Source organism: Myxocyprinus asiaticus, chromosome 31 (genome assembly GCF_019703515.2).
Source record: "Myxocyprinus asiaticus isolate MX2 ecotype Aquarium Trade chromosome 31, UBuf_Myxa_2, whole genome shotgun sequence".
Classification (NCBI taxonomy): Eukaryota; Metazoa; Chordata; class Actinopteri; order Cypriniformes; family Catostomidae; genus Myxocyprinus; species Myxocyprinus asiaticus.
In genome coordinates this window covers 40,695,015-40,722,059 of record NC_059374.1, presented here as the reverse complement: position 1 = coordinate 40,722,059, position 27,045 = coordinate 40,695,015, and the positions used below count along the sequence as shown (strand labels likewise).

Genomic DNA, 27,045 nt, shown 5'->3' with positions numbered 1-27,045 from the left:
ATCTATATGTCTATATACATACACAACCCACATAACACAGTTTACATGTATGTATTGTTGTCCTTTATTAGCTTCTTGATGAGATTTTCAAAGATATTCAAAGCCTTCATTTGGCTCTGTGAACTCCTTCCGAAGTTGTTTTCTTTCAGACATAGGCTAACTAAATATATATATATATGTATTTATAATTTGTATAAATATACTAAATACATTTTATAGAGTTATATTCCGATAAGGAATATTCCGAGTTCGATAAAAGTTAAACTCATGTTGGTTATACATAAAATTATTTTGACTGGTCCCTCTTTTTAAAAAAGCAAAATTGAGGTTACAGTCAGGGATTTACAATGGAAGTGAATGGGGGCCAATCCGTAAATGTTACAATACTCACTGTTTCAAAAGTATAGCCATAAGACAAACAATATGCCCGTTAACACGATTTTAGTGTGATAAAATCACTTACTGACCTTTTCTGTGTAGTTATATCCAATTTTACAACTTCGTTGCCATGAAGATGTAACACCCTGAACCCTAAAACAGCCATTAAAACAATGATTTACAGCTCAAATAATACACAAGATCTAAAAGAAAAATTGCTTTCATAAAATTATAAGCATCCGTTCCGCCATTATAAGCAATTATAAGCCTTTTAAAGGAACATTTAGGGTTCAATACAAGTTAAACTCAATCAACAACATATGTTGCATAATGTTGATTACCAAATAATTTTTTATTTCAACTCCTCCCTCCTTTTCTTTAAAAAAAGCAAAAATGGAAGTTCCAGTGAGGCACTTACAATGGAAGTGAATGGGGCCAATTTTTGGAGGGTTTAAAGACAGAAATGTGAAGCTTATAATTTTATACAAGCACTTACATTAATTCTTCTGTTAAAACTCATGTATTATTTGAGCTGTAAAGTTGTTTAAATCTTCATTTTTACAGTTATATTGGGTTTTAGGGTTTGTTGAGATTACATCGTCATGGCAACGAAGTATTAAAATTGGATATAACTACCCAGGAAAGGTTAGTAAGTGATTTAATCACACTAAATTCACGTTAAGATGCATATTGTTTATGTATTGTGGCTATACTTTTGAAACCGTGATTATTTTAACATTTACTGATTGGCCCCATTGACTTCCATTGTAAGTGCTTCACTGTAACTCATATTTTTGCTTTTTTTTAAAGAGAAGGAGGGATGAGTCAAAATTATTTTTGGTGGTAATCAATATTATGCCACAAATGCTGTTGATTGAGCTTAACTTGTATTGAAACTGGAATATTCCTTTAAACTCTCCAAATATTGGCCCCATTCACTTCCATTATAAACAAGGGCATAGCCAGGAAATTACTTTTCTGTGGGCCACAATAAAAATGAATGGTCCAAGTTTTTGCCCAGTTTCTTTTCTCCCCCCCCCCCCAGACAAGCGGTGCAATCAAACAGTTTTTTCACACTTTCTGAAATCAGAATTTATGCATTTTTTAAACTATTTTATAAATATATATTTGAAGTCCAAGAATAATCTCTAAAATTCTGGGTGGGCCTGGGTCTACTAGCCCTTGGCTACGCCACTGATTGTAAGTGCCTCACTGTGACCACGACCTCTTCTTTGTTTTTTTAAAGAAAATGAGGGATAGGTCGAAACAATTTTTTGTGGTAATCAACATTATGCCAGAAATGCTGTGGAGTGATCTTAACTTGGATTACTTTAATTTCAGTTCCGATTAAAATGCCACAAGGTGGTGTGGTGGTCTTCTCCTGGATTGTTGGTGGAGGTTATAGCTCTCTAGGTGGGGTACAGCAGGGGTTTGTATTTAAAATGGAAACTGTTGTCCTTAAATCACGTACTCTCTAACGGGCCGTTACCTGCACTGTATGGGGCTCAAACCTAATTGATTCATTCACAACAACAGCACAGCTTCCAAAAACTCTAAAGGCGCGCGCATGACCGGCCAGTCACTTGCCCATTAAAAGCGCACCTATAAAATGCAATAAGATAATAATCAGTGAAATCATCAGTAGAACATGTGTCTTGCGTTTAGAGGAGAGGCGCACACTTTGAGGTGCCAAGGCGGGTTGGATGCAGCCAGTCTCGGGGTTCACGGGTGGGAGGGGGAGTGAGTCGCGGACTGGCGCCAGGATGTGTGTGTGTGTGCACGATCACGCATCAGCAGTGTTAGTGCGTGAGAAGACGACGAGACGACACTAGATCAGTGGCTCTCCGGTGTCAGTAGCTGTCCCACCGTTTACCGAGCTAGACCGACTCAAAATCTCCGAGACTACACCTGTGAGAGGCACGCGCCATCCGTGACCTTAGTGAATAGTGGCACGGGGACCGGGCAGGTAAGGACCATCACCCGCACATCACCACAGACAACCTGTGAATGGAAACGGGTAGCACACTTTCTCCGCTTGAGTTTGTGATGTTCTGGAATGAAGGACTGATCGAGAGTTCTTTGCTCGCGCTGCAGATTATCAACCACTACAAACTCGACTTCGAGTGCGCGAGCATCTCGTTTGCATGCTCACCAATATGGCTTATTGGGGATTTTATGTTCGTATTGCATTGCAAAATATGCAATGCCATATGACGTATTGAGCATGTTATATGTTAATTTGCAAATGCACAATATGTAGTGCATTGCAATAATATGCAATGGCACATGAGTTATTAGAAATGTTGCTTGTGTTTTATGCCTTGCATTTGCAATGGCTGTCTGAAAATCTCTTTGCATTAGATTGAGGGGGTAAAGGAGGTAATTTATTAGGTGCATTGTAGCACATGGAGTTCTTTGGCCAATGCAGTGTCAGATGCGTTTCAGCACCGCGGACAGCGCAAATCTCCAGCTCGCGCTGCCGTTTATCAACAAGGTCGTCCCGTTTGATTACCGTTTATCTTCGAGGGTTTGAGTGGTGCTCTCTCTGCCCTTTCAGGCTGATATTCAGATTAATTTCAGTGAAGTGCTCCTTAAATACCAGCCTGATTTTCAATGTGCTTTCCATGTTTGCCTGAAATTGGCAAGGTGTTTGTTTCCCCCCTACTGTTTCTATTATGCATGGGTCACCATGATGCATTAGTTATTTTCCCCTCCATTCATTGCTCTTGTCCCTATCTTTCATTCGAAAGCGAAACAGCTTCATCATGACAGAGTACCGTCTCTACTGGACCCCACAGAACACATTTAAACAAGGATCCGGGCTCCACTCTGCGGTTTGGCATTTAAAACTGTCCCTTAGATTCAGCTAAATAAGGGACTGGTCTTTATATATACTGATGATATCGCTCTAAAGAGACCCAAATGAGTTGCTCATTAAAAACCACTCGATGTTAGTCTATTCATCCTGTAAATGTTCTGAGATAGACAGAGAGAGTCCTTTTGTAATTGTCGCCTCATCTTTGGTCTGCACCTGCAATGGATTAGTCTGACAGGCGATATAACTGGTTTGTGTGGGTTTGTTTGTGTTGGGGGTGTTGAAACCTCATTCGTTCAATCTTGAACCTCTGTTGACAGCCTTGTAACAACACTGTCACATCAATTGCACTTTCTGACCTAGTGCACACTCATACAGGACATCAATGCTGTCGTTTTCAACTGGGCTTTCTACAGATCGCAGATTTTACATTTGACATCATATGGCGAGCCAACACAGTGCTAAGTGTATGTGTAAAAGAACCCTCCTATTGTGTTCAGAATCTGCACCTTTTGCATTCGCGGGTCAGTTTTGACACGGTGCAATTCAAGCTTATAAATCATTTATAACCTGATGGTTTTCATCAAAACTATATTGTAAGTCATTAATAAGTTCTTTATTAAATTGTTTACATTTGTAAAAATATTGATATTGTTGGCATGTTAACTGACAAATACAAAGGTTATTAATTAATATGCCATATTTTTTTAGAAATAATAAAATGTAGAAATTCTTTGACATTTCTAAATATACATTAACTGAAGCAAAACCAGTGTGATACATGTGAAGACATATTTTTTTACCAACATCTCTGGGAAATTGTATCTAAATATTGCATAATATACAATTTATATTAACATCTAATATGAGAATTACTAGTAATTTGAATGAATTTCCATTTACTCATAACTGCTCAATACAACTTGGTGGTCAAAAGTTATGAAACCAACGTATTATTTTTCAACTAAACATCATTTAAAACAACTTTACAACTCAACTATATAACATTAATACATCTTTACGATGTTTTTTTTTTTTTTAATGCAAAATGTATTCTATTTACTTGTATTAACTGCTGAATGTTGATGAGTGAGTTTGCTGTAAGCTGGTTCGGCATCAGATGACAGCAGAGTAAAATCTGGACAATTTCCTCTTTCAAGCCCTATTAAGACTAATGTGTACATGAACTTTTGCTCTCACCACACCCCCTTTAGACAGTAATACATTTGGTTTAGTTTATTTGTTATGTTTGTTATGTCTGTCATGTCTGTTTTGTGCAGGAATGTGTTTGTGTCTGTGTGTGACTGTATGTGTAGTCCCAGTGAGAGACAAAAAAACTGTGTGAGAGAGTATGGGAAAGAGGTTTAATGTAAGTGAAGTGTTTATAAGCAAAAATCTAATTCATAGAAATACAAAAAAATCTACATAATATCACGTGTAAAGCCACAATTGATGCCCTGATCAAAATTGACCTGCGAACGCAACAGATTTTTAAAAAATAGTTATATCTCTGAAATTTATTACAAAATCTGAAAAAAAAATTATTATGTGTATTTTTATAGTTTTGACAAAGTCACAAAGTTTGGTTCACATACTAAAATCTATGTGGTATTTAAAAATTTGTATATACCTCTTCCTGGTCAAAAATGACCCAAACGCAGTAGGAGGGTTAAAATGAAACACTGAAATATATTAATATTTCAGTTTTCGAGGATAAGGTCATTTCATGCAATGTCCATTTTTCCATCTGCCTAATTTGGAGAACTTCTACCAAGTGACAGATGAGTTTGCAACAGAATAATATAACACACAGCGTTTGATATAAACAAGAAAAGATACGTCAACCTAGGGCAGTCTCATGACACAGACGTCACTGTAGGACTTTTAGTCTGCATCGTGAAAACGTCCTTGTCATTTCGTTCTAACTTCAGTTTGGAAGATTCTGTCATAGGCTCAGCAATTTTCTGGTTTATTGCTTCAATTGCCGATGCCCAAACTGATATCTAGAGAGCAGGATGGCCAATAAAAATGCGACAAACATTTAAAATAGCAAATCATATGTACACTCATTTTATGCAATATGTACTCAAATTTGCATAAACTTAAAAGAAAAAAGCTTGAAAACAGAAAGTGTTGACCATCCATTGACAAATCTATTGGTTGATTTTGGAACTGACAAAAGGGAATGTTAACACTTCTGTTAATCAACCAAGCCAAACGGCCAAATATCGTCTGATTAATCGGCCTGGCCGATATATCGTTCTATTACTACTTATAAATATAGTGGCTATACTAGCATATCAATATTTTAGATCCCCTAACCCAACCCCGAACCTGGACCTAACCACATAAAAACAATATAAAACATATAGCAGGCAGGTAAATTTAGCCACAATAATTGTAGTTACATTACACTATATAGATATTTTTGAGCACTTAACTCCACCCCTATGCCTAAACCTAACTAATTCTTAACAATATAATGGGGCTTTTCCACTGCACGGTACTGCTCGACTCGACTCTGCTCGCTTTTTGGGGGTTTTCCACTGTGGATAGTACCTGGTACTTTTTTTAGTACCACCTCGGTCGAGGTTCCAAGCGAGCCGAGACGATACTAAATGTGACATCAAAACCCTGCAGATCACTGATTGGTCAGAGAGAATAGTCACTACCAGCGTCACTGGATTTGCGACATGGAACATCAACCCGCTAGTATTAAAGTTAGCAACAGCGATAGCAGTATCATTTGTTCACGCGACTTTCGAATTGTAAAAAGAAATGGCTGTGCGCAAAACCACGCTGTGGTCAATAAACGAGGTGCAGATGTTCCTCTCGTTAGTAGCCAAGGAGAGGATCCAACGAGAGCTGGATGGGGTGACGCAACTATGACGATCAGCCTATAATCCCACCCAGGTTGAGGCGGCACTAAACTGCAGTGGAAAAGCAAGCTCAGAAAAGTAAAGCGAGCAGAGTCGAGTCGAGTTGAACTGTAACGTGCAGTGGAAAATTGCCATTAGAGACATAACAAGCAAATCAAAGTACAGTCACAATAATTTATTCTAAAGAATGACATAAAAGCACTATAAAAGTATTCCAAATGCTACATTTAATGTCTTCTGAAACCATACGATAGCTCCGTATGAGGAACAGAGTGAAACTGAAAGTTTTAATCACTGAAAATCTTCCTCTCCGTGAAACCACATCTCGTTCAGAACATAAGAATGTCGCAATCGGTCACAAGGCACACGAGAGACAATGGCATTTGACATATCTGACGTCAAAGCTGTGGTAACGCTTGTTGAAGCGGCAATTTTGAATGTTTAAATGAACATGGGTCAGGATTTGAGTGTTACGGCAGACGGGGACCATGATCATTAAATAAAGACTTAAAGGGATAGTTCACCCAAAAGTGAAAATTCTCTCATCATTTACACACCCTCATGCCATCCTAGATGTGTATGACTTACTTTCTTCTGCTGAACACAAGTGAAGGTGTTTAGATGAATTCAGTTCTTTAGGTCCATACAATGCAAGTATATGGTGAACTCCAAAAGCTCCAAAAATGCAGCATAAAATTAATCCATACAACTCAAGTGGTAAAATATATAAATTCTGTAGCGATATGATAAGTGTGGGTGAGAAACAGATCAATATTTATGTCCTTTTTTACTATAAATCTGCACTATCACATTCTTTCACATTTTAAAAGTGAAAGTGGAGATTGATAGTAAAAAAAAAAAAAAATTTGTCATCCACATTTATCATATCGCTACAGAAGATATAGATTTAACCTCTTGAGTCGTATGGATTACTTTTATGCTGCCTTTATATGATTGTTTGAGTTCTGGTCACCATATACTTGCATTGTATGGACCTACAGAGCTGAGATAATCTTCTAAACACCTTTGCTTGTGTTCAGCAGAAGAAAGAAAGTCATACACAACTGGGATGTCATCAGGGTGAGTAAATGATGAGAGAATTTTCATTTTTGGGTGAACTATCCCTTTAAATTTGTATCAGTTCCTCACACAAGCCATCAGACAGCTTTGGAAGATCAGTAATACACCAAATTTGGGGGTAAAACGTGCGTAGCTGTCATAAAAATAATGTCACAAACATTTGTTTCTTTCGATTTTAGAGTAAAATAGGACCAGAACATTTTCTTGACAGGTTTTATGAGAATCGCCCAACAGTGCTCATTTGTCTCGTATGAATGGCAGATTTAGGGCTCAACATTTCCCAGATTTTACGTGTTTGTGTGTATATAATAATATTACTGTGTCCATCTTCTCTCTCATTCAAGGTTATGAGGCCTCTCATCGCATGCTGTCCCCAGCCTGAGGTTGCCACGGCAACGACCCAGCAACCTGCTCAGGGTCATCGCAGAAGCTCTTGGACAAATGAAAGAACAGTTCAAAGCTGTAGGATTCTACAATTTCCCATTTGTGTAGTCAGGTACGACAAGTTTGGAAAAGGAGCTAGAGGAACCGCAGATGTTTAGCATCATTGACTTCATCAGGTGCAAGCAACTGGTGCTGGTACTTCGTCTTATTATCACTGTCACTTGATTGTAACTTTGGTACAAATGTGAGTGGACGTGAGTTTCGGGAAAGGAGACAAGCGAGACAAAGAGAAAGCTCCTTTTGCTCTTCTTTACTCCAGAATGACCACCTTGTACACCCTCAGTCTTGCTGTGCTGCTATTACGACTGACATCCCTGGTGACGGCGGCCCAATCCAACGAGCGGCGTGTCGTGGCCCACATCCCCGGTGACATCATCATCGGCGCCCTCTTTTCAGTGCACCACCAGCCTCCGGCTGACAAAGTGCATGAGCGGAAATGCGGGGCCGTTCGGGAGCAGTATGGCATCCAGCGTGTCGAGGCCATGATGCACACTCTAGACCGAATCAACGCAGACCCAAAAATCCTTCCCAACGTCACGCTCGGTTGTGAGATCCGAGACTCCTGCTGGCATTCTGCAGTTGCTCTGGAGCAGAGCATCGAATTCATACGGGACTCGCTCGTCGCCGCCGATGAGAGCGAGGAGGCTGGAGGTGGGGGCGGGACCAAGTGTGCGGACCCAGGAGCCACGCCCATGAAAGGGAAGAAGCCAATCGTGGGGCTGATTGGTCCGGGCTCAAGCTCAGTGGCCATTCAAGTGCAGAATTTGCTGCAGCTGTTTAATATTCCGCAGATTGCGTATTCCGCCACCAGCATGGACCTCAGTGATAAATCACTTTATAAATACTTCATGAGGGTTGTGCCATCAGACGCCCAGCAGGCCAGAGCGATGGTGGACATAGTGAAGTGGTACAACTGGACCTACGTATCTGCCATCCACACAGAGGGTGAGTACATGTTCTCATAGAAACACGTTATTATCCTTTTTTCATGACTAGTTGTTCGTATCGAGGCAGTTTCCTGGTGAAATGAACACTAGAGGTGCTACAAAAACAATAACTTTTATTCACTTTCACACAAATCACAAATAAAGGGGAAGACTGTCAGTTCATAAACACTTTTTGCCCTGTTCCTCACACAATGCTATCTTATGACATCTAAACACTTTTACTATAGCGCATGAGTTGTTTGAACGTTTGCATTACATGACCAACTACATTTACAAGCTTGTTCAAGTGCCATCAAATTGCGTGGTAGCTTAACTGATAGAGCGTTACACTTGTGATGTAAGGGACCGTGGTAAGAGTCCTGAAGAGCACGTGAGTCGACACATGAGCTGAAAGTGTCATAGAAGCACCATAAAATTACGTGGTTGTGTTTTTCATCTCACATTTGCTTTTCATGACACAATTGGTTAGGTTTAGCTTTAGGGTTTAGGGTAGGGATGCGTTGACGTTGTATTTTGGCTTTGCTATATGCAACACATATTTAAATGAATTTAAACTGACTGATCTCAGTTCAGGAGACTGTGTGCTGTCAGTAAAGTGTTAAGGGTTTGTCATGTGACAAAACAACATAGCGTCGACCACAGCGGAGTTTGTCTTTGGGAGAAATTCCAACAAAACTGCATCTGTTAAGAAACCTAATTAAGTTTTTACATTGAAACCTATTTGAGTCAAAAGATTAGAGTCTGTAGTTTCATCCGATATGCCATTTTTAAAATTTGAGTGATTTATCACGAAATGCCATGCTGCTAAACACAATGTACACTAATGTGTGCTTTAGCCCATTCTTTTCTTAAAAATCCTATATTTACTGTGCATTATCACATTGAGAGTCAATTGGTTCATCCAGCTAAAACAGTTTGCTTTCAGAGGCTTTTTTATGGAGTTAGGATGAAAATAAGGTGCATTTCAAACTGTTCTGAGACCAGTGCAGACAGACAGCTCACTGGAGGTTAAGTCATTCACTAAATAGGGAGCAAGGGAGCATCCTCTAGCTCTCTATGCAGCTAAGTTCATTCACTCCTAAAATCCGACCAAAAGTTCAGTTTCAGGCTGCAGATGATGTTTGGATCACTCAACATGTTTGACAGACATGAGACAATGATAATCAGTACATAGATTCAGAATTTATAATGTATCATTTTATTTTAACATGGTTGGCAGTGATTGGATGATGCTGGACATTACTTTGAATCAGAATTAATTATGCTAATTTCTGATGTAATGTCTGTAACGTCTCAAAAACATGAATAACCAACACTCCTGGAAACATAATGCATGTTTATTAAGTGCTTTTAGTTACAAATCAAAAAGGGAAATGGAAAATGCACACAGCAGTCATGCCCAGGTAAGGAACTATGTAATATTATTTTGCAAAAATATTGCCCCAGTCACATAATTTTTAATCGTTCAGTCAGTAAGTCCATTTTTTTTTAATTCAGTAACCGCTCTGATGAATTTAGTGAGTATTTTGTTAGACTGATTCAAACCAATAACTCTGAAGTCTGTAAGTCATTCTGACCTGCTCATAAGAGTCATTCGTTCGTGAATCGGATTGCACTGTGATCACATTGTGGGGCGAATTCACTAAACAGTTGTGGCACTTTTGCACGTGGTATTTCAGTGTCTCGTTCACTAACCGCTCGCAATCGCGTTTAAACAGGCGCAGCCAGCACTGAAACTGCGCTGCATCTTGAGTATTTAAATTAAATCATTGTCATTCCTTTCCGCACAAACATGCCTTCTTTCTGTGTAAATTAGGCTTATTATAGATTGTGCTTCATTCACAAAAATTGCCTGGCGCTATTTACCTTGCGATCAGTGTTGGGTAAGTTACTTAAAAATAGTAATCCACTACAAACTACAAATTATTTAACTAAAATTGTAATTATATTACTTTACTAATTACTTCATTGAAAAAGTAATCACATTACTAATTACTTTACTTTTAAGTTGCTTTCTAAAACTCTTTTCTGCTCAACAAATTCAAAATATTGTCTATATTTCTTTCTTGTTCATCGTTAAACAGAACTCGTACACTCAGCACATTTCTCCTTCACAATGACTCGTTATGGGGCCATAATTCATGTATTCTACATAAATCATATATTTAACCCTGTAATGTATTTAAAAGTAATTAAATTAAATGAAAGCCAGAAACTGTAATCTGATTACAATGATTTAAAATGTAATGCATTACACTTCTTTTAAAAATAAAAGTAATTAGATTACAGTAACTGATTACTTTGTAATTGGATTACACCCAACACTGATTGCGATATTACCGCCAGATTTATCATATCAACTTTAATTAATCAAATAATTATCAAATGATGGAAAAGATTGTTATAACCTAGCAATATGTCCAGATGCACATTGTTGTTGATAAATAAACATCATAAATTATTTTAATATATAAACTATATATATATATATATATATGAAGGGGTACTTAAGCCTTACTGATGGTGCTGGGGGGACACTTATGGCAAAAAAGGTTTGGAAACATTGCTTTAGTGAATCAGGTGCAGCACACGCAGATAATCACACTTTTATTGGGCACAATTCATTTTTAGTGAATTCCCCCTTTTATGTGTGCAGCCAGTGAAGACAACGCAATAGAAAGATGTGTTGTCTTTTTAATGTCTTTGTATCATTCGTGACACCCAGTCTTTCTCTCTCATCGCATTTAATTCAAAATGCAGATTCACAACTCGGGTCAAATATAATTTGTTTTGCCGAGGCGCTGGAGATTCAGTTGTGATGAAGCACACACATACGCACACATGACAGCTTAGAGGTGTGATGTGCATGGTGTCTGTTTCATAAGCTTCATATAAATTCTGTCAGTGTGGTCTCTCTTAGTATCAGATGGGAATGGTGTGTTAAGATGTCTGCAAAGTGTGTATGTGTGTGTGTAAAGAGGAAAAATGAAAGTAGAAATATAAGATTGTGAATATAAAACATCTGTCTTTTTTTTTTTTACATCACGGACTATGTGTCTCTGTGTTTGTACGATCTCTCTGTTACCCTTTTTTACTTTGTTTATTTTCAGCAATATATTGTTTCAATTTTTTGCTCATTTAATGGACTCATTTCGATTTCGTTTTTATATATTGATATTAGGGCTGTCGATTTAATGTGTTAATTCAGTGCGATTAATTATATCAAAAATAACGCGTTAAAACAATGAACGCAATTAATCATGTCACCGGACCGTAATAAGGAATATTTTTTCCATCAGAGCAATTCAAGCATGGTGTACCACCTGTTTTCTCCAGGGTGCAGTGAGCGAAACTCGCTGTAAAGGCAGTGAGCAGCTTATACAGAGAATAAACCACTCTTACCGACAACAGACAGCACAAGATGAGAACACGCGATGGAGTGCAAATCCAAACGCAGGGATCTCAAAACGTGTTTTTCTAAGTTTCAGACTTCGTTTAACTTGACACAGCGACCTAAAAACGGTATGTATATGACGCGACACAACCAAGATGCTCCAAAAGCATCCGTCTGGTGCAGGTGTACATTGACGCATCATTAGACAAGCTGTTATAATAAATCTCAGACTGATTGACAAATTCAGTTGCAAAATGGATTGCTGTGAACTGTACACCAATGATAGGCTTATGTTCAATAATATGCTAATAAACAATATATTGGATTTTAAAGCAACTTTTTGTATTGTCTTTTTTAATGGTTCACTTGTGCCAAAATAATGTAATTCATAATAATTATCTGTATTATTATTTTTTATATAATTAGTTTTTATTTCTAATTATTTAAATATAAATATTTATAATTTTTTAACCATTATATATTGAATTATTTATATTTGAGGGGCGCTCAGCGAATATTTTTGTATGCGATTAATTCGATTAATTTATCGGCATACCAAAACTTTTAATCGATTGACAGCCCTAACTGATATACTATGCTTCTTTTTACTGAAATAGATTTTGCACAACATCATTTACACTTTTCATCAGTTTCACAAACATCGAATTAACCTGTGCCACATGCTTTATCGCCATCTGCAGGATGACGGCATTGCCATATAGTTAGATAATTATGAAAATTATTATTTATTTTTGTTTTATGTTATTGGAGTTGAATTTTTTTTACACTTTTCATTTACTTCATTTCAAGTCATGGAAATGTTTTCAAATCCATAGTTTTCGCCTTTATCGCCCTTTCGTTTTTGTTTTTAGTAAACGATAATAGCCCTGTTAACACTCCAGCCTTATGTCTCAGTTCTTACACCTTAACGTGTTTCTTATCCTCTGAGATCAAACACACACACACACACACACACACACACACACACCGCCCACTCCACTCGATCTCCTTTCATCCCACTCTATTCTATGACTCTAGAAACACCCCCACCCCCACTCTATGTCTGATCTCGAAGCCTCGAGAGGATTTTGGATGTATGTGTATGTGTGTATATGTGTGTGTGTGTGTGTGTGTGTGTGTCAGATGCTGGTGGTTCTGGGGGTAAGCACTTTTACTGCCTCATCCCCAAAGCTGTGGACATGGAATATGTCCCAGACTTAATTAAGATGGTAGATGGTGTAAAACTTAACACACACACACACACACACACACACACACACACACATGTTGGTGCAGCTATCATTATGAGGACTCTGATTTTTATACTGTACGAACTATAGATTCTATCTCCTAACCCTACCCCTAAACCTAACCCTCACACACACACATCACACACACACACACACACACACACATCACACACACACACACACACACACATCACACGCACACACACACACATCACACGCACTCACACACACATCACACGCACACACACACACACATCACACACACACACACACATCGCACACACTCACACACACACACACACATACACACACATCACACACACACACACACACACACACTCACACACACACACACACACACACACACACACACACACACACATCACACACACACTCACACACACATCACACACACACAAACATACAGTACATAAAGAGGAAGAGAGGAAGATTTTCACCCTGACTTACCTGTTAATAAACAGAAAAAACAAGCAAACACAGATGCATCTTCAGTAATGACTGTGTTTATATCTCGTGGAGTGTAACCTTCACTTAAGTTCTCAAGGACATAAATACAGTTCCCACATTTCAGCATCAGTGTTCTTGTCTCTTTGTCTCTCTTTCTCTGTCCCTCTCTCTCTGTCTCTTGTCTCCTCTCAGTAATAAGCAGCTATGAAGAGATTAGTTGAACTAATTTGTGTAGATTTGTAGAGCAGGCAGAAGAGGTATGAGAGAGCGCTGAGAGTGAGTGAGAGATGGAGAAAGCAAAACAGAGGGATTAGGAGAAGAATATCAGAGAAGTGCAGAAAAAGAAAATGTAATAAAATGTTTGTTTTTCTGTCATGATGATCAGGGCGTTGCACCAAATGTTGGACCCTGGGCACAGAAACATTTTAAGGCCCCTTAACCAATTTGGGTTTGTGGTGGGGCTAATATATAAATGTTTTTAGATGGATATTTAACAGTGCTACACTATAATAGTGCTATAATATTAATATAAAGTAATAAAGTAATTCACAACTTTTTATTGTTCAAACACAAATAATTTTTGAATCAAGCAATAAATTATAAAAAGCACTGCCTACTAACAAAATAAATTATACATGTATAAAATTACAAGTTTTCTTGTTGGCAAAGTCACCATAAGATATCTAAAACGAGAGGATTTCCAGGTTGAGCCTTTTCACTGCATCCGACAGACGACAGACGATAGACCGGAAGTCATTAATTTCCAACGGAGAGTCGCTCGGGGCTGCGTGGAGTTCTGACCATCTCCAGATGCGACATTTTCGGATCCTGTTTGAGCTTCGGCTGCATTAAAATACTAATGGATTTTGTCCTCAACTTCAGTCTAAACACCTGGTACTTCTGTATTTTGGTCAATTGTGAATGTACAAGTCAGAAATTATTGTTTACATTGCAAATATATTACAAAAAGCTTTTGTAATTACAGTAGCCTAAATGTGTGATTAAATGTCTACGTGCAATTTCTGCACACACAAAACCTATTTTAAACATATTTAAAATCACATCTATGAATTTCTGCTTCCTATTAAAGTGGATTAATTAAGCGATTTTTTTGCAAACAGTACAGGTTATTCATCATGTCAGTAAAGTATAACTGCACCTCTCAGAAAAAATAAAATACGTTGTCATGATTTTGTTCCTTGCATATCTTCTGCGCACGTGTTGCGTGAGTCACGGCAGAAGTTTCCTTTAGCAAACAGTTTGATTTGAATCGCGCGCGTCACTTTATTTAGCAAGCATCAGATTATCGTTCTAACAGCCATTATTACGTGACTGTGGCAACATTTTTGCAAAATTAAATTACATGGTTCATTACACATTTCGCCATAGTTTTCAAGGTGAAATGTCCACTGAGGGGAGCTATAAGCGAGTTTAATGTGCTCCCAAAAAGTTGAGGTTTTTAAGGTTAATGCTCTATTGAGTTTTAAATGCATAAAACCTACCTTCCTACCCTAAACCTAACCGATAGTGTCACAAAAGCAAATGTGAGACGAAAACCCAGTAGCTGAGTTTTCTGGGCAAAACCCTGAAAATTGGTTGAATTAAAAAAATGTACATGTTGTAACTGTACACTCGTCATAGCAATATCTTACCTTCTGTTCTCTTCTTTTTAATGAAAGACAAAATATTTTCTTGAACTGTTTTCTCATTTTTGAAAGTGTGCAAAACTTTTGAAAACTTGTATTACCTTCAGTGGTGTAAGTTTCACGTGAACACTAGAAAGGACAAATCATCGCTAAACTCCGACATACCTGTTTGCCAGTGTTTTCAGAAAACTGCCGTCTTTTTGCTGTTGAGAGAGACCTCGTGCGCTCAAGTTTGCCAGATTGCGTGACTAAAGCGTCAGCCTGGGAGAATATTTCCAAACTGTACAAGTGTCAAGATCTAATTGAGGGATTTCACCTATAGAAATCTGGCAACCCACACATGCCGAACTCTAATTCTGACTGGCTAATCGCCTTTATTTAAAAATGTAAAATATTAAAAAATATTTTACTTGCATGATTAGTTCTGAGTAATACATGACACAATTGATCTAAAGGGGATGTAAGGGGGGATGGTGGTTTTACAAGGGGGATACTTTTTGGTATTTCTTGCAACATGGGGGATTTCTTGCAACACATCCCCCCTCAACTTGAACCCTGCTTATGGGGACATTTGGTTACATAATGGCAAAATCTGATCCACACACACACCTGCAAACACTTGCTTACGCACTTGATATCGCATCTCCTGTAGACGAGCTGCGTCTCTTTGTTTCTCCGATTTTAGGGTGAATGAGAATATTTTGAATAATTGTTAATGAAAAACCAATATGTTGTCCATGGCAACCTCTCTACCTTCTTTCAGTCTCTCTTGTCCTTTTCATTTGAATTGTAAACGATGAGCTGCGTGGGTGGACGGAGAGAGAAACAAACATGAATAAAAGCAAGTTTTTGATGCAAGTTTTGTACGTGTCTCATCTATCAGCCAGTGCATTGATGAGTGCAGGAACACAACTACCTTAACGAGGCACAGAATGCGCCCTTAACAAGCCAGAGGAACCTTTATGAGGAACACAGTCTTGCAACCTTTTCAAAGACATGCACAGTTGTACACAACAGACTCCGGCCGAAGCACAAAAGAACAGAGTCCCGACTGCAGAATATTCTACCTCATTTAGATGGACCATAAATAATGATGACACATCTTGGACTACTCAGATTTTTGTCCAATCAAATTCTTTCTACAAATTAAATGTCCCTTCCCTAATACCTGTCAAGAACATGCTCAGGTCATATTTCACCCTACCCCACCAAAACAATAGTAAAGAAAAAGAAAAAAAAAAAAATATATATATATATATATTTTGCTTACAGAAAATCTTTGCATTGTGACTTTATTAGGGGTCAAGCCCTGAAATTTGGAGTCTGTAACTCAAACACTTTAGCGCCACCAACAGGTCAAAGTTTCACTCATGTTTACGCTAATAACTTTTGAACTGTAAGTCCTAGAGACGAAACTCCTGAGCTTACGCCAAGTCGAATGCATACCTTGGTTTCGATTTCTGCCCAACTAGATTTTCCGCCATTTTGAATTTTAAGGAAACATGTTTTTTCGCTACTCCTCCTACAATTTTTGTCCGATTTCCACCATTTTTTTTTTAAGTGATCGTGAGATAGAGCTACACAAAATGTATCACTTTTTTTCACAAAGTTGACGGCAAGCACGCCAAAATGGACTTCATGCTGTATCTCCGCAACACTTTGACGGATTGTGACAAAACTTGGTATGTGTCATTGACATCATGCCTTGAGGTGCCTGCAGCGTTTCGCCACACTGCCCCCTACTGGTCAGGAGATAGCAAAAATTGCTATTTTGGCTTATAACTCTTGAATGCTTTGGCCAAAAATTATAAATCTGTTCTCTTTAGAGTCAGTGAAACATTCCGAGTCAAACGATAACCAATTTTCCCATGTCGGCCATTTTGGGCGTCAGCCATTTTGAATTTTGGTGCAAAATGCTGTATTTTATGAACGCATTGGCGTATCATTACGAAACTTGGTATGTGTCATCAGGACCATGCCCTGAAGGTGCCTGAGAAGTTTGGATCTGGCGCCACCTAGTGGTGAAAAAATTATTTAATTTTATTTAATTTGTGAGCTTATAACTTTTAGTGGCGTTGGTCTATTTTCACAGGGCTGGTCTCGTTAAGTTCGGGAGGACTTGCCGAGCGCAATGATACCATATTTGCTATGGTTCGCCTTATGGCCTGTTGCCACTTCGAAAATAGTTCCAAAAATACTTTAGCGAATTGCTTCAAAGCCGTTCGTCCAATCGGAACAAAACCACCAAAATAAGAAGCGTCATTAATAAATTTCTTTTAACTGAATTTTTAAGATGAATTTTAAAAGTGGTCTCTGCTTTTACGTAAATTGATATACCTCTTAAGTGAAATTAGATATTTTCACCAAATTTGACACACTTATATCAGAGCTCAACCTGAGAATACACAGAAAAAGTTGCGGGGTTTGGCCATTTGGTGGCACTATAACAGGGAACAATATGAAAGTGGCTCTAAATATAGAAACATTGGTCTGATTAATTTCAAAATTTGTATGCAGTGTCTTTGTGGGAGTTGCCATCACTGATCATGAGGACAGTTGCATATTCTGAGAAACATGGCAGCCACTGGCCAATCATCAACAAATTTGACATTAAGCACACCAAAATGGACTTGAGGCTGTATGTTTGCATTTTTGTGAGACTGGTCTTGTTAGATTGTGTGGGTCATGCAGATAACAATGATACCATGGTTGGCCATGATTTGATTTTATGTAAACGTTTTGTTGTTGCCAATTTTTTCCAAAGAATCCTACAAAGTGCTTGAGAATGCACAAAACAATGTGTAGTGTGCAATCTTGCACTTAACACCCTCTGCACAGTCTTGACTAAACGCTCTTTATCAATGTACTAATAGCCAAAAGAGCAAGCACTTTTGTTCTGCTGATGATAGAGATTTTAATGTGCAACTAGTACACAGAAATAGAACAGTAATGTATCTTGAGAAGTATGGCCATAATGTTTGTTTTTTATCTTTAACTCCTATAGCATTCATCAGAATTCTAACTTAAAATGTATCACGACGCTTCTTTCGCTGCTCATGCTGCCGATAATTGGCTTGACCCTGGTATTTCTGCTTGCTGCTATATTTTTCATAATAATTTATGCTTACATTTACATTTTAAAATCTAGTGATTAATCTAATCTCATTTTAGAGAATATAGTGAGAGAAAATGGGAATTACAAAAAATTCAACAGGGTTATTTCATGTCAAATTAACCAAATTTCAGAAACTTCACAGGCTGAAATCTTTTATTTTGTTAAAAAAAAAAAAAATTCTGGAGAAAGATAAAAAAAAAAAATAGCTTCAAACTATGTGACACACATTTGGTTTTTGACTATTGAAAATGTGTACAATTTTAAACTTTATGCACAGAGCCACATTGAGAGCCCCAAATTCTGGAATTTTACCATATAGAATGCCTTAAAAATGAAGATACAAAACAAAAAAGTTTGTTCAGAAACCAGGATCTAAAAGGATATTAAGATTTCTTTAATACTTAAACTGAAGTTATTTGCACTCCAACTTTGGAAAAACAAAGAAAACATTTATTTTCCAATTTTTGGACTCTCGCCAATGGCATATAATGCAACAAGCGGTGCTGAAGTCAACTGATTTTAGTAATAGACCTACCTATCTCTGTGTAAAAATAGAACAGAATAATAATCTTGACACCTTTTGGGAATGAGCTGGTTTTCTGCATTAATTGGTCACAAAATGTGATCTCATCTTCATTAAAGTCACAAGTATAGACAAAGCACAATGTGCTTAAGCTAAAAACACACAAACATGTTTTTAGTGAACACATCCCATTAAACATTCACAGTGTTGTGGAAAATGTATGTGAACCCCTAGGGTAATGACTTCAACAAAAGCTAATTAGAGTCAGGAGTTGGCAAACCTGGCATCCAATTAATGAAACGAGATTCGAGGTGTGGGTTAGAGCTACTTTGACTTATAAAAAGCACTAAAATATTTTGAGTTTGTTATTAACAAGAAGCATCTGCTGACGTGGACCATGCCCTGCAAAAAACAAAAACAAAAACAAAATCTCAGAAGACCTATGATCAAGAATTGTTGCTTTACAAAGTTATCTCGAATAGCTTAGATACTAATCTGTCCACAGTTAGACAAATTCTCTATAAATGGAGATGATTTAGTACTGTGGCTATTCTCCCTAGAAGTGGCTGTCCAGCCAAGATGACTCAAAGGGTACCCCGCAGAATGCTCAATGAGGTAAAAAAGAACCCTAGAGTGACAGCTAAAGATTTGAAGGAATCATTGGAACTGGTTAACATCTCTGTTCATGAGTCTGCTATAAGAAAAACATTAAACAGGCTTGGTGTCGATGGCAGGACACCACAAAGGAAGCCGCTGCTTTCCAACAAAAACATTGCTGCACAACTGAAGTTTGCCAAAGACCACCTTGACACTCCACAACGCTACTGGGAAGTGTTTTGTGGACTGATGAAACAAAGGTTGAATTGATTGGGAAGAACACGCAGCACCACAAAATATCATCCCAACAGTGAAGTACGGTGGAGGGAGCATCATGATTTTGGGCTGCTTTGCTGCTTCCGGGCCTGGACCGCTTGTCATCATCGAGGGAAAAATTAATTCCCAAGTTTATCAAGATATCCTACAGGATAATGTCAGGAGGGCTGTGCCCCAGCTGAAGCTCAGTAGAAGTTGGGTGATGCAGCACCCAACATCGAAGTAAATCCACTACAGAATGGCTACAAAAAAAGAAAATCCACCTTTTGGAGTGGCCCAGTCAGAGCCCAGACCTTAACCCAATAGAGATGCTGTGGAATAACCCCAAGAGAGCTGTTCACACCAGACATCCTAAGAATATGACTGAGCTGAAGCAGTTCTGTAAGGAAGAATGGTTCAAAATTCCTTCTGAACGTTGTGCAGGTCTAATCAGCAGCTACCAGAAACGCTTGGTTGAGGTTATTGCTGCCAAAAGGAGGATCGACCAGTTATTAAATCCAAGGGTTATTTTACTTTTTCCACAGAACAGTGAATGTTTAATGGGATGTGTTCAATAAAGACATGAAAGATTACTTTGATGAAGATGATATCACATTTTATGACCAATTAATGCAGAAAACCAGCTAATTTCAAGGGGTTTACATACTTTTTCTTGCCATTGTATATATAAATTGAGCAAAAGTAAACATCCAGATACATTACCATTTAATGATTTTGGGGGAAATGTGCTTAATTGTTTTGAAAATAATGTCACAGTGAAAAAACTCGTATGGTCCTATAAATAGGATTAATTTTCTTTATGCAAATATAATTTCTTATGTTTTTCCTTTTGAATTTGGAGTGAAATGTGACCTGGATATGTTTTTGTTCTAGAAATACTGTAGTCTTATGTTAGAGATTGTGCCTCTGGGCTGTTTTTCAGTGTTTGTTTGTGTGTGAGTTTTATATGAAGGAGTGGAGACATTCAAATTAATCTGTAAGGTGTCATAGATCTCTTCCCATGTGATTTTAACCAGAGGTTTTAGTTTTTGAAAACAGAGGGCGGATTCATTCAAGTTTTACAGTAAAAAACAGCCTTTCTAGTGTAAATTTGGCTTGTGTGTAGATATAGCTTTCCATGCAGCATACACTTCCTGTTTAATAAACAGAGGTGAGAGCTGGAATCCACAGTCTGTTATGTGTAATGTGTTGTTTTGGATTTAGTTGTAGTCTGAACTCGTACATCTAGTCCATGAGATCCGGGCTGTTTCTCAATTGCGTTCTTTCTTTGTAATTAATTTTTTTTTTATTGAATCTTACAATAAATAAAGCAAAACATATATACATAGAATCAACATTAAAACCCACAACCACCCCTCCCCCTCCCCCTCCCAATCCCCAACCCCGCCCTGACCCCCAACAAACATCCCTGTGGTCACACATGAGTATATACACAAAAAACAATCAAACAATCAAATACACAAACAAAAACAAATATATACAACAATCACACAGTCACCTCCGAGAGCCCTCCAGAAACTCAAAATAGCTGCCACATGTCCCAAAAAACAAATCCAAGTTACCCCAAATGACACTTCCTCAAAAGCCGCCACCCTCCCCATCTTCGTGCACCACTCACGAAATGGGGGCGCCCCAGCCGACCTCCAACCCCCAAAATAATCTGCCTGGCGATCATCACACTGGTCAGAACCCAACTCTCTATGAGTCTATTCCCCACATCGATGACCGCCCCATCGCCCAAACACAGAGTCTGGGGCAAAATGAAACCCGAGTGCCCAACACGTCACACACAAAACTCTGAACCTTCAACCAGAATTCCTGGATCTCAACACACCACCAAAAAACTTGGGCCGTGTCTCCATCCTCCGATTGACATCACTAGCAGGTGGGTGTGTCTTTAAGACCAAGCCTATACAATCTAGAGGGGGTCCAATAAAATCTATGTAATCTATGTCCAATGTAAAATCTTGAATTGCATAAGGCGCACCCTTGCATCTCTAGATGCAGACTTGACGTTTTTTAGAATCCTAGCCCACACTCCCTCCTCCAATACCAAGTTTAAATCTTTCTCCCATAATCTCTTGATAGAAGTTAAAGCTCTGTCCCCCAGACTCTGAATTAACAGAGAGTAATACACTGATGCCTCATGACCTTTTCCAAAAGCAGTAATCACCATTCCCATAGTATCTGCCACTTCAGTGGGGTGTATGCTACTCCCAAAAATAGTACAGAGCAGGTGGCGCAGCTGTAAATACCTGTAAAACTGAGATCTGGGAATCCCAAAATGTTGAACCAAATTTTCAAAAGATCTCAACACTCCACCCTCATATAGATCACCGAGTGTAGTAACCCCCCTCACAATCCACTCTGACCAGCAGATAGGGGTCTTATTAATACATAGTTTTGGGTTCTGTTATATGCTTGAGGCAACATTTAAATAAATGTCCGAATTAAACACTCTGGACACTTTTGTCCATACCGAGTGCAAATGCGAGGTAATGGGGTGTAACTTAACTTCTCTGATTAGTTTGATAGAAAGGCTTTGCAGTGGCGAAATAGGGGCAAGAACTTCCTGTTCAATACAAAACCAGGGAGGGGCTCTCTCAGGTGGAAGCGACCAATGAGCCAAATGTCTGAGACCGAATGCATAATAATAAAACAAAATCTTGGGTAGGCCTTGCCCACCTTTGTCAATCGGCCTATGTAACTTATTGAAATGTAATCTGGGACGCTTACCATTCCAAATGAAGGACTTCGCTATGTTATCAAATTGCTTGAAATAAGAGAGGGGGACATCTACAAGGAGAGATTGTAGCAGGTAGTTACATTTTGGAATACAATTCATTTTAATTACATTAATCTTCCCAATCATAGATAAATGTTATAAAGCCCACCTGCCTACATCGCTCGAAAAACATTTTATTAAGGGGTCACCATTAACTGTAACTAAATCAGACAAATTTTCTGGGAATAAAATGCCCAAATACTTAATGCCCTGTTTGGGCCACTGGAAGGCACCCGGCTGAAAAGCCGTTACTGGACAGTACGCTGTCAGAGCCAAAGATTCGGATTTAGGCCAATTGACTATGTATCCTGAGAACTTAGAAAAGGAATTAATAATTCTGTGGAGGCAAGGCATAAATATAATGGAGACGAATAATAAAATATCATCTGCGCCACACCTCCCACCACCACCCCTGGAAAATCATCTTCCTTTCTTATCGCAGCTGCTAATGGTTCCAGGGCAAGACAGAACAATAATGGGAAAGAGGGCAACCCTGCCAAGTGCCCCTATTCAGTGTAAAATAATCTGAAATTAATCCATTTGTTTGTACCGCTGCAAAGACGAATAGGTCTATATAGTAACTTAATCCATTCAATAAAAGTATTCCCGAACCCATATATTTCCAAAATCTTAAATTCCATTCTTTAATGATTCCTTATAAACTTTCAACAAATGTGAAGCCAGTTCCATAGCATAAGATCTAAAACATTCAGCGGCAAAGCCATCTGGCCCCGGACCCTTGCCTGTAGGCAAGGTCTTAATTACCTCGCCAAGCTCCTCCAATGTTATCTCAGAATCAAGAGAATGTTTTTGCTCAGTCGTCAGTTTAGGGAGTTCTAATGGTTCCACAAAGTGTCTAATATCTTTATCAGTAGACGAAGAAGTGGAACTATAAAGATAAAGATAGAATTCTTTAAAAGCATTATTAATATCAATGGCTGAGGTTTATATTTCACCACCAGCAGATTTCACTGAGGGAATGGTAGAAAATGACTCTCTTTGCTTTATATATCTAGCCATCTTCCCTGCTTTGTCACCCGACTCAAAGTATGACTGTCTTGCCCTGAATTGCCAAAACTCCACCTTTCACGACAAAATAGTATTATATCTGTATTTCATTATATAGGGTCAATTCTCTGAGGCCATCAGATGTCATTAGGAGACAGCTGGAGAGAGCTTCTGACTTATGTATGCTTGAAGCGCTCCAGATATGCATCTGGGTCATCTTGGGGGCCCATCTTGGTAAGCAAAACATGGGGGTACACTGCCCCCTCCTGGGAAACCAAGCTCCGCAGCACCTGCCGATCTTCTTCCTGGGCCCGAAGGAGCACCTCAAAGTGCTGCTGCTGCTCACTTCTGAGTTCCATGAGGGCCTGGTGTTAGCCTTGGTGGATGCTGGGAAGGGACCGGAAGACTTCTTCCAGTAGCGATGACTACATGACAGTGGCTCCTCTTCCTCTGAATCCCGGGTTTCGGTACAAGTGTAATAGGTTTGTTCATGGAGGAGGGAAAGGAGGAAGTGGGAGGTGACGGATCCAACTCAAAAGGGTATTTTAGTATTACAATAGAAAATGTCACACTCGACACTACGGGCTGCACGGACACATACACACACATGCAGGCTCGGCTCTCTCTCCCTCTCTGGGGATTTGGGCAGCCTTTTATCTCCCTGCCTCTCACCGTGAACATAGAAAACACAATCAGCAGCAATTCATCTCAGGTGAAAACCCTTACCGCGTTCTCTCTCCCCAGACTAACGCTCGGCCACGCCCTCGCGTGACCCAGATTTTTCCTTTTTCCTTTTTTTTTTTTTTTTTTTTAAAGAAAAGGAGGGACAAGTCAAAATAATTTTTTGTGGTAATCAATAATTTTCCGCAAATGCTGTCGATTAAGCTTAAATTGCATTGAACCCAGGTTATTCCTTTAGTGTACTGTATTTATTTTGCTGTGTATATTAAAGACAACATGAAACAATACGCATTTAACTTGTGTAATTTGACATTATTTCTGACAAACCTCTAACCATTAGTGTTAAACTTCAGCCACTTGTAAAGCATGTTTCAACTATGAACATGAATGAGACCTCTAATCATGCGGCTTGTTGAGGAGAAGTGTGCTGTTACTTGTCTAAAGTATCAGACTTATGATTTTTGCCTGGCGGACAATAAAACACTCAACAAATCCCATAGATTTACAATGAAGGAGGGACCGGTGGTGGATTCTTTCAACTTGTGCCAGTAAGACCCTAGCAAAGCCCTAGCAACCAACCTAAACACCCTAGCAACAACTTAGAACACCTTAGAAAATGTCAAATGTTTAGTTTATCAATATTATTTTTTCCTGCTCTACCAGCCATGATTACATTAGCACAAAAGAAAATTTGTTTCAGAGGCAGAGAAAGTCATTACGTTTTGATGAAAGATTGTAAAAGTTTGACTCTTAAATTACATGCATTGACAAATCCTGCAGAATAAGACAAGAAAAATGTATTCAGAAACTAAATGGTCAATTTTGATTTCATGTTAAATTCTCATCAGAGAATGTTTTTTTTTTTTTTTACCTTTTAATTGTCAAAATGACTCACCATCTTTAAACCTCATGAGATTATAAAACTTTGTTTCAAAGTGTGGTATCTCACACCCCGATCTGCTGTGGGCTGTTTACTGTCATCCTAAAACTACTAATGCACTGTGGCATTCATAGAAACATCTATTCTGATCTCTCTTGCCATACGATGACTTCTTGACGCACCACGCTGGGGTTGAGACTGATCCTTCCTCTAGCTAACTCTAATTTAAGCCATGAGTAATTTCCATAATGGGATCTTTTGAGGCTAAAAAGTGGCAGGTCACTACAAATGTTTTCTGGAACAGAACAGTAAAAATACATTCTACTCTAAAAGATGAGCTTAAAGCTGATTTAGGAGCACTATGCTTTAAGTCATAAGCAGGATTTTGTTTGTACCTGATGCAAAAAAATAAACAAGAATGATGACAAAGAAATGTATTTCTCATTTCATGCTGCTCTGCTCCAACATCGCTCTCGCTCATGAGCGCTCGTGAGCGGGGAGCGGAGCGCTGACTTTTGAACTTGATTGTTGGAGTTGAGCGATCGCACATGTGGGAATATTTAAGCAGAGCGACAACTCGCTCCACTCCGCTCACATGCTCTGCTTTGCGCTGAGAATAGATGTGCATCTGAAACGTCTTAGTGCAATGACCTATTTCTCAGGAAAATATCAAATTGCACTCTGCGCCACTTCATCAACATACAATACACCCACAGATAGCGCAAACACTTCCACCCATGCCAACTTGCACTTTGTGCTGGCATGAAAATTGCACTCAGAATTAGCGCTCTCACAAAAATTAGATAAGATGTAGATCATGGTCTGTGCACATAGCGCTGCGCTTTGTGCACTCATGAAAATAGAGCCCTATGTGAATAATTTTTTTCTATGTTAAAATTCTCGTATCCCTCTTAATATGCAGAGTCAACTACAGTATACAGTAAGTAACACTGTGGCTCTGTGGCGCATATATATAGATATATATATATTAGGGCTATCAAATGATTAAAATATTTAATCGTGATTAATCGCATTATTTTTTGTAGTTAATTGCGACTAATCGCAATGTCTTTGGTAGTTGTAAGTGTATTATGACAGGATTTATTTGCTTCTTTTTATGGAGTTTTGACAGATATAATCTTTCCAGGAGCACAGTGGAATTAAATAGCTCTGGTCATGTGACTATTTGCATCACTCATGCAAAAAAGTCTACACAGTCATTTACAATTGACAACTCTGTGCAAAATACATCAAAAACTCTTTTTAGACCCTGGACACAATTGTAACCTGTGGGATTAAATGTGTTAATGACAGTGTAGATTACCTGCAGGGTTCCAGCAATGTATCTAACTTCTGCATTGGCTAGTGCACTATCAAATAGAAACACTGTGACAGAAACTTGGAGACAGCAGCAGGGTTTCCGTTAGCTGGTAATCAGAACCACCGCTTCAGGCCCGGTTCTACGGGGGTGCTTGAGGGCGATGAGCACCCTCAAATCAACATTAGAGCACCCTCAATTGCAGACCAAGGCAAATGTATCCTAAACATTTGTTTATTAGATCACTGGGACCTAATGCGCCTCAACAAGCGTTTATTATGCTCAGGGTTGCCAGATAATAGATGTGAGATTTATACTTGCACAAATTGGAAATATTCTGCCTAATGTTATACTTTGTGTAATCTGGTGACCATGCATATCAGTAGTGCGATATTCCACTCAACGAAATGTGTGATACAGCCACTCCGTGTCCATTCATGAGGCTCCGTGTGCTGTTTAATGCTACTAAGTCTGCGAGCAAACCTTTTTAGCGATGCACTTTATTAAAATCCAAATAGATCTTCGCATCATTCGCAGGTGGAGGGGTAATAAATGACATGC

General features: G+C 38.6%; 1 protein-coding gene across 1 annotated transcript in view; it reads left to right on the top strand.

Moving 5' to 3' along the window:
* The first annotated feature begins 1,730 nt into the window (after positions 1 to 1,730).
* Positions 1,731 to 27,045, top strand: part of LOC127422185 (metabotropic glutamate receptor 5-like) — a 108,378-nt gene continuing 83,063 nt past the window's right edge. Inside the window, exons 1-3 of the mRNA XM_051665517.1 lie at positions 1,731 to 1,807; positions 7,214 to 7,257; positions 7,924 to 8,541. Coding sequence (XP_051521477.1) covers positions 1,731 to 1,807; positions 7,214 to 7,257; positions 7,924 to 8,541 — 739 coding nt within the window. The remainder of the gene's footprint in view (positions 1,808 to 7,213; positions 7,258 to 7,923; positions 8,542 to 27,045) is intronic.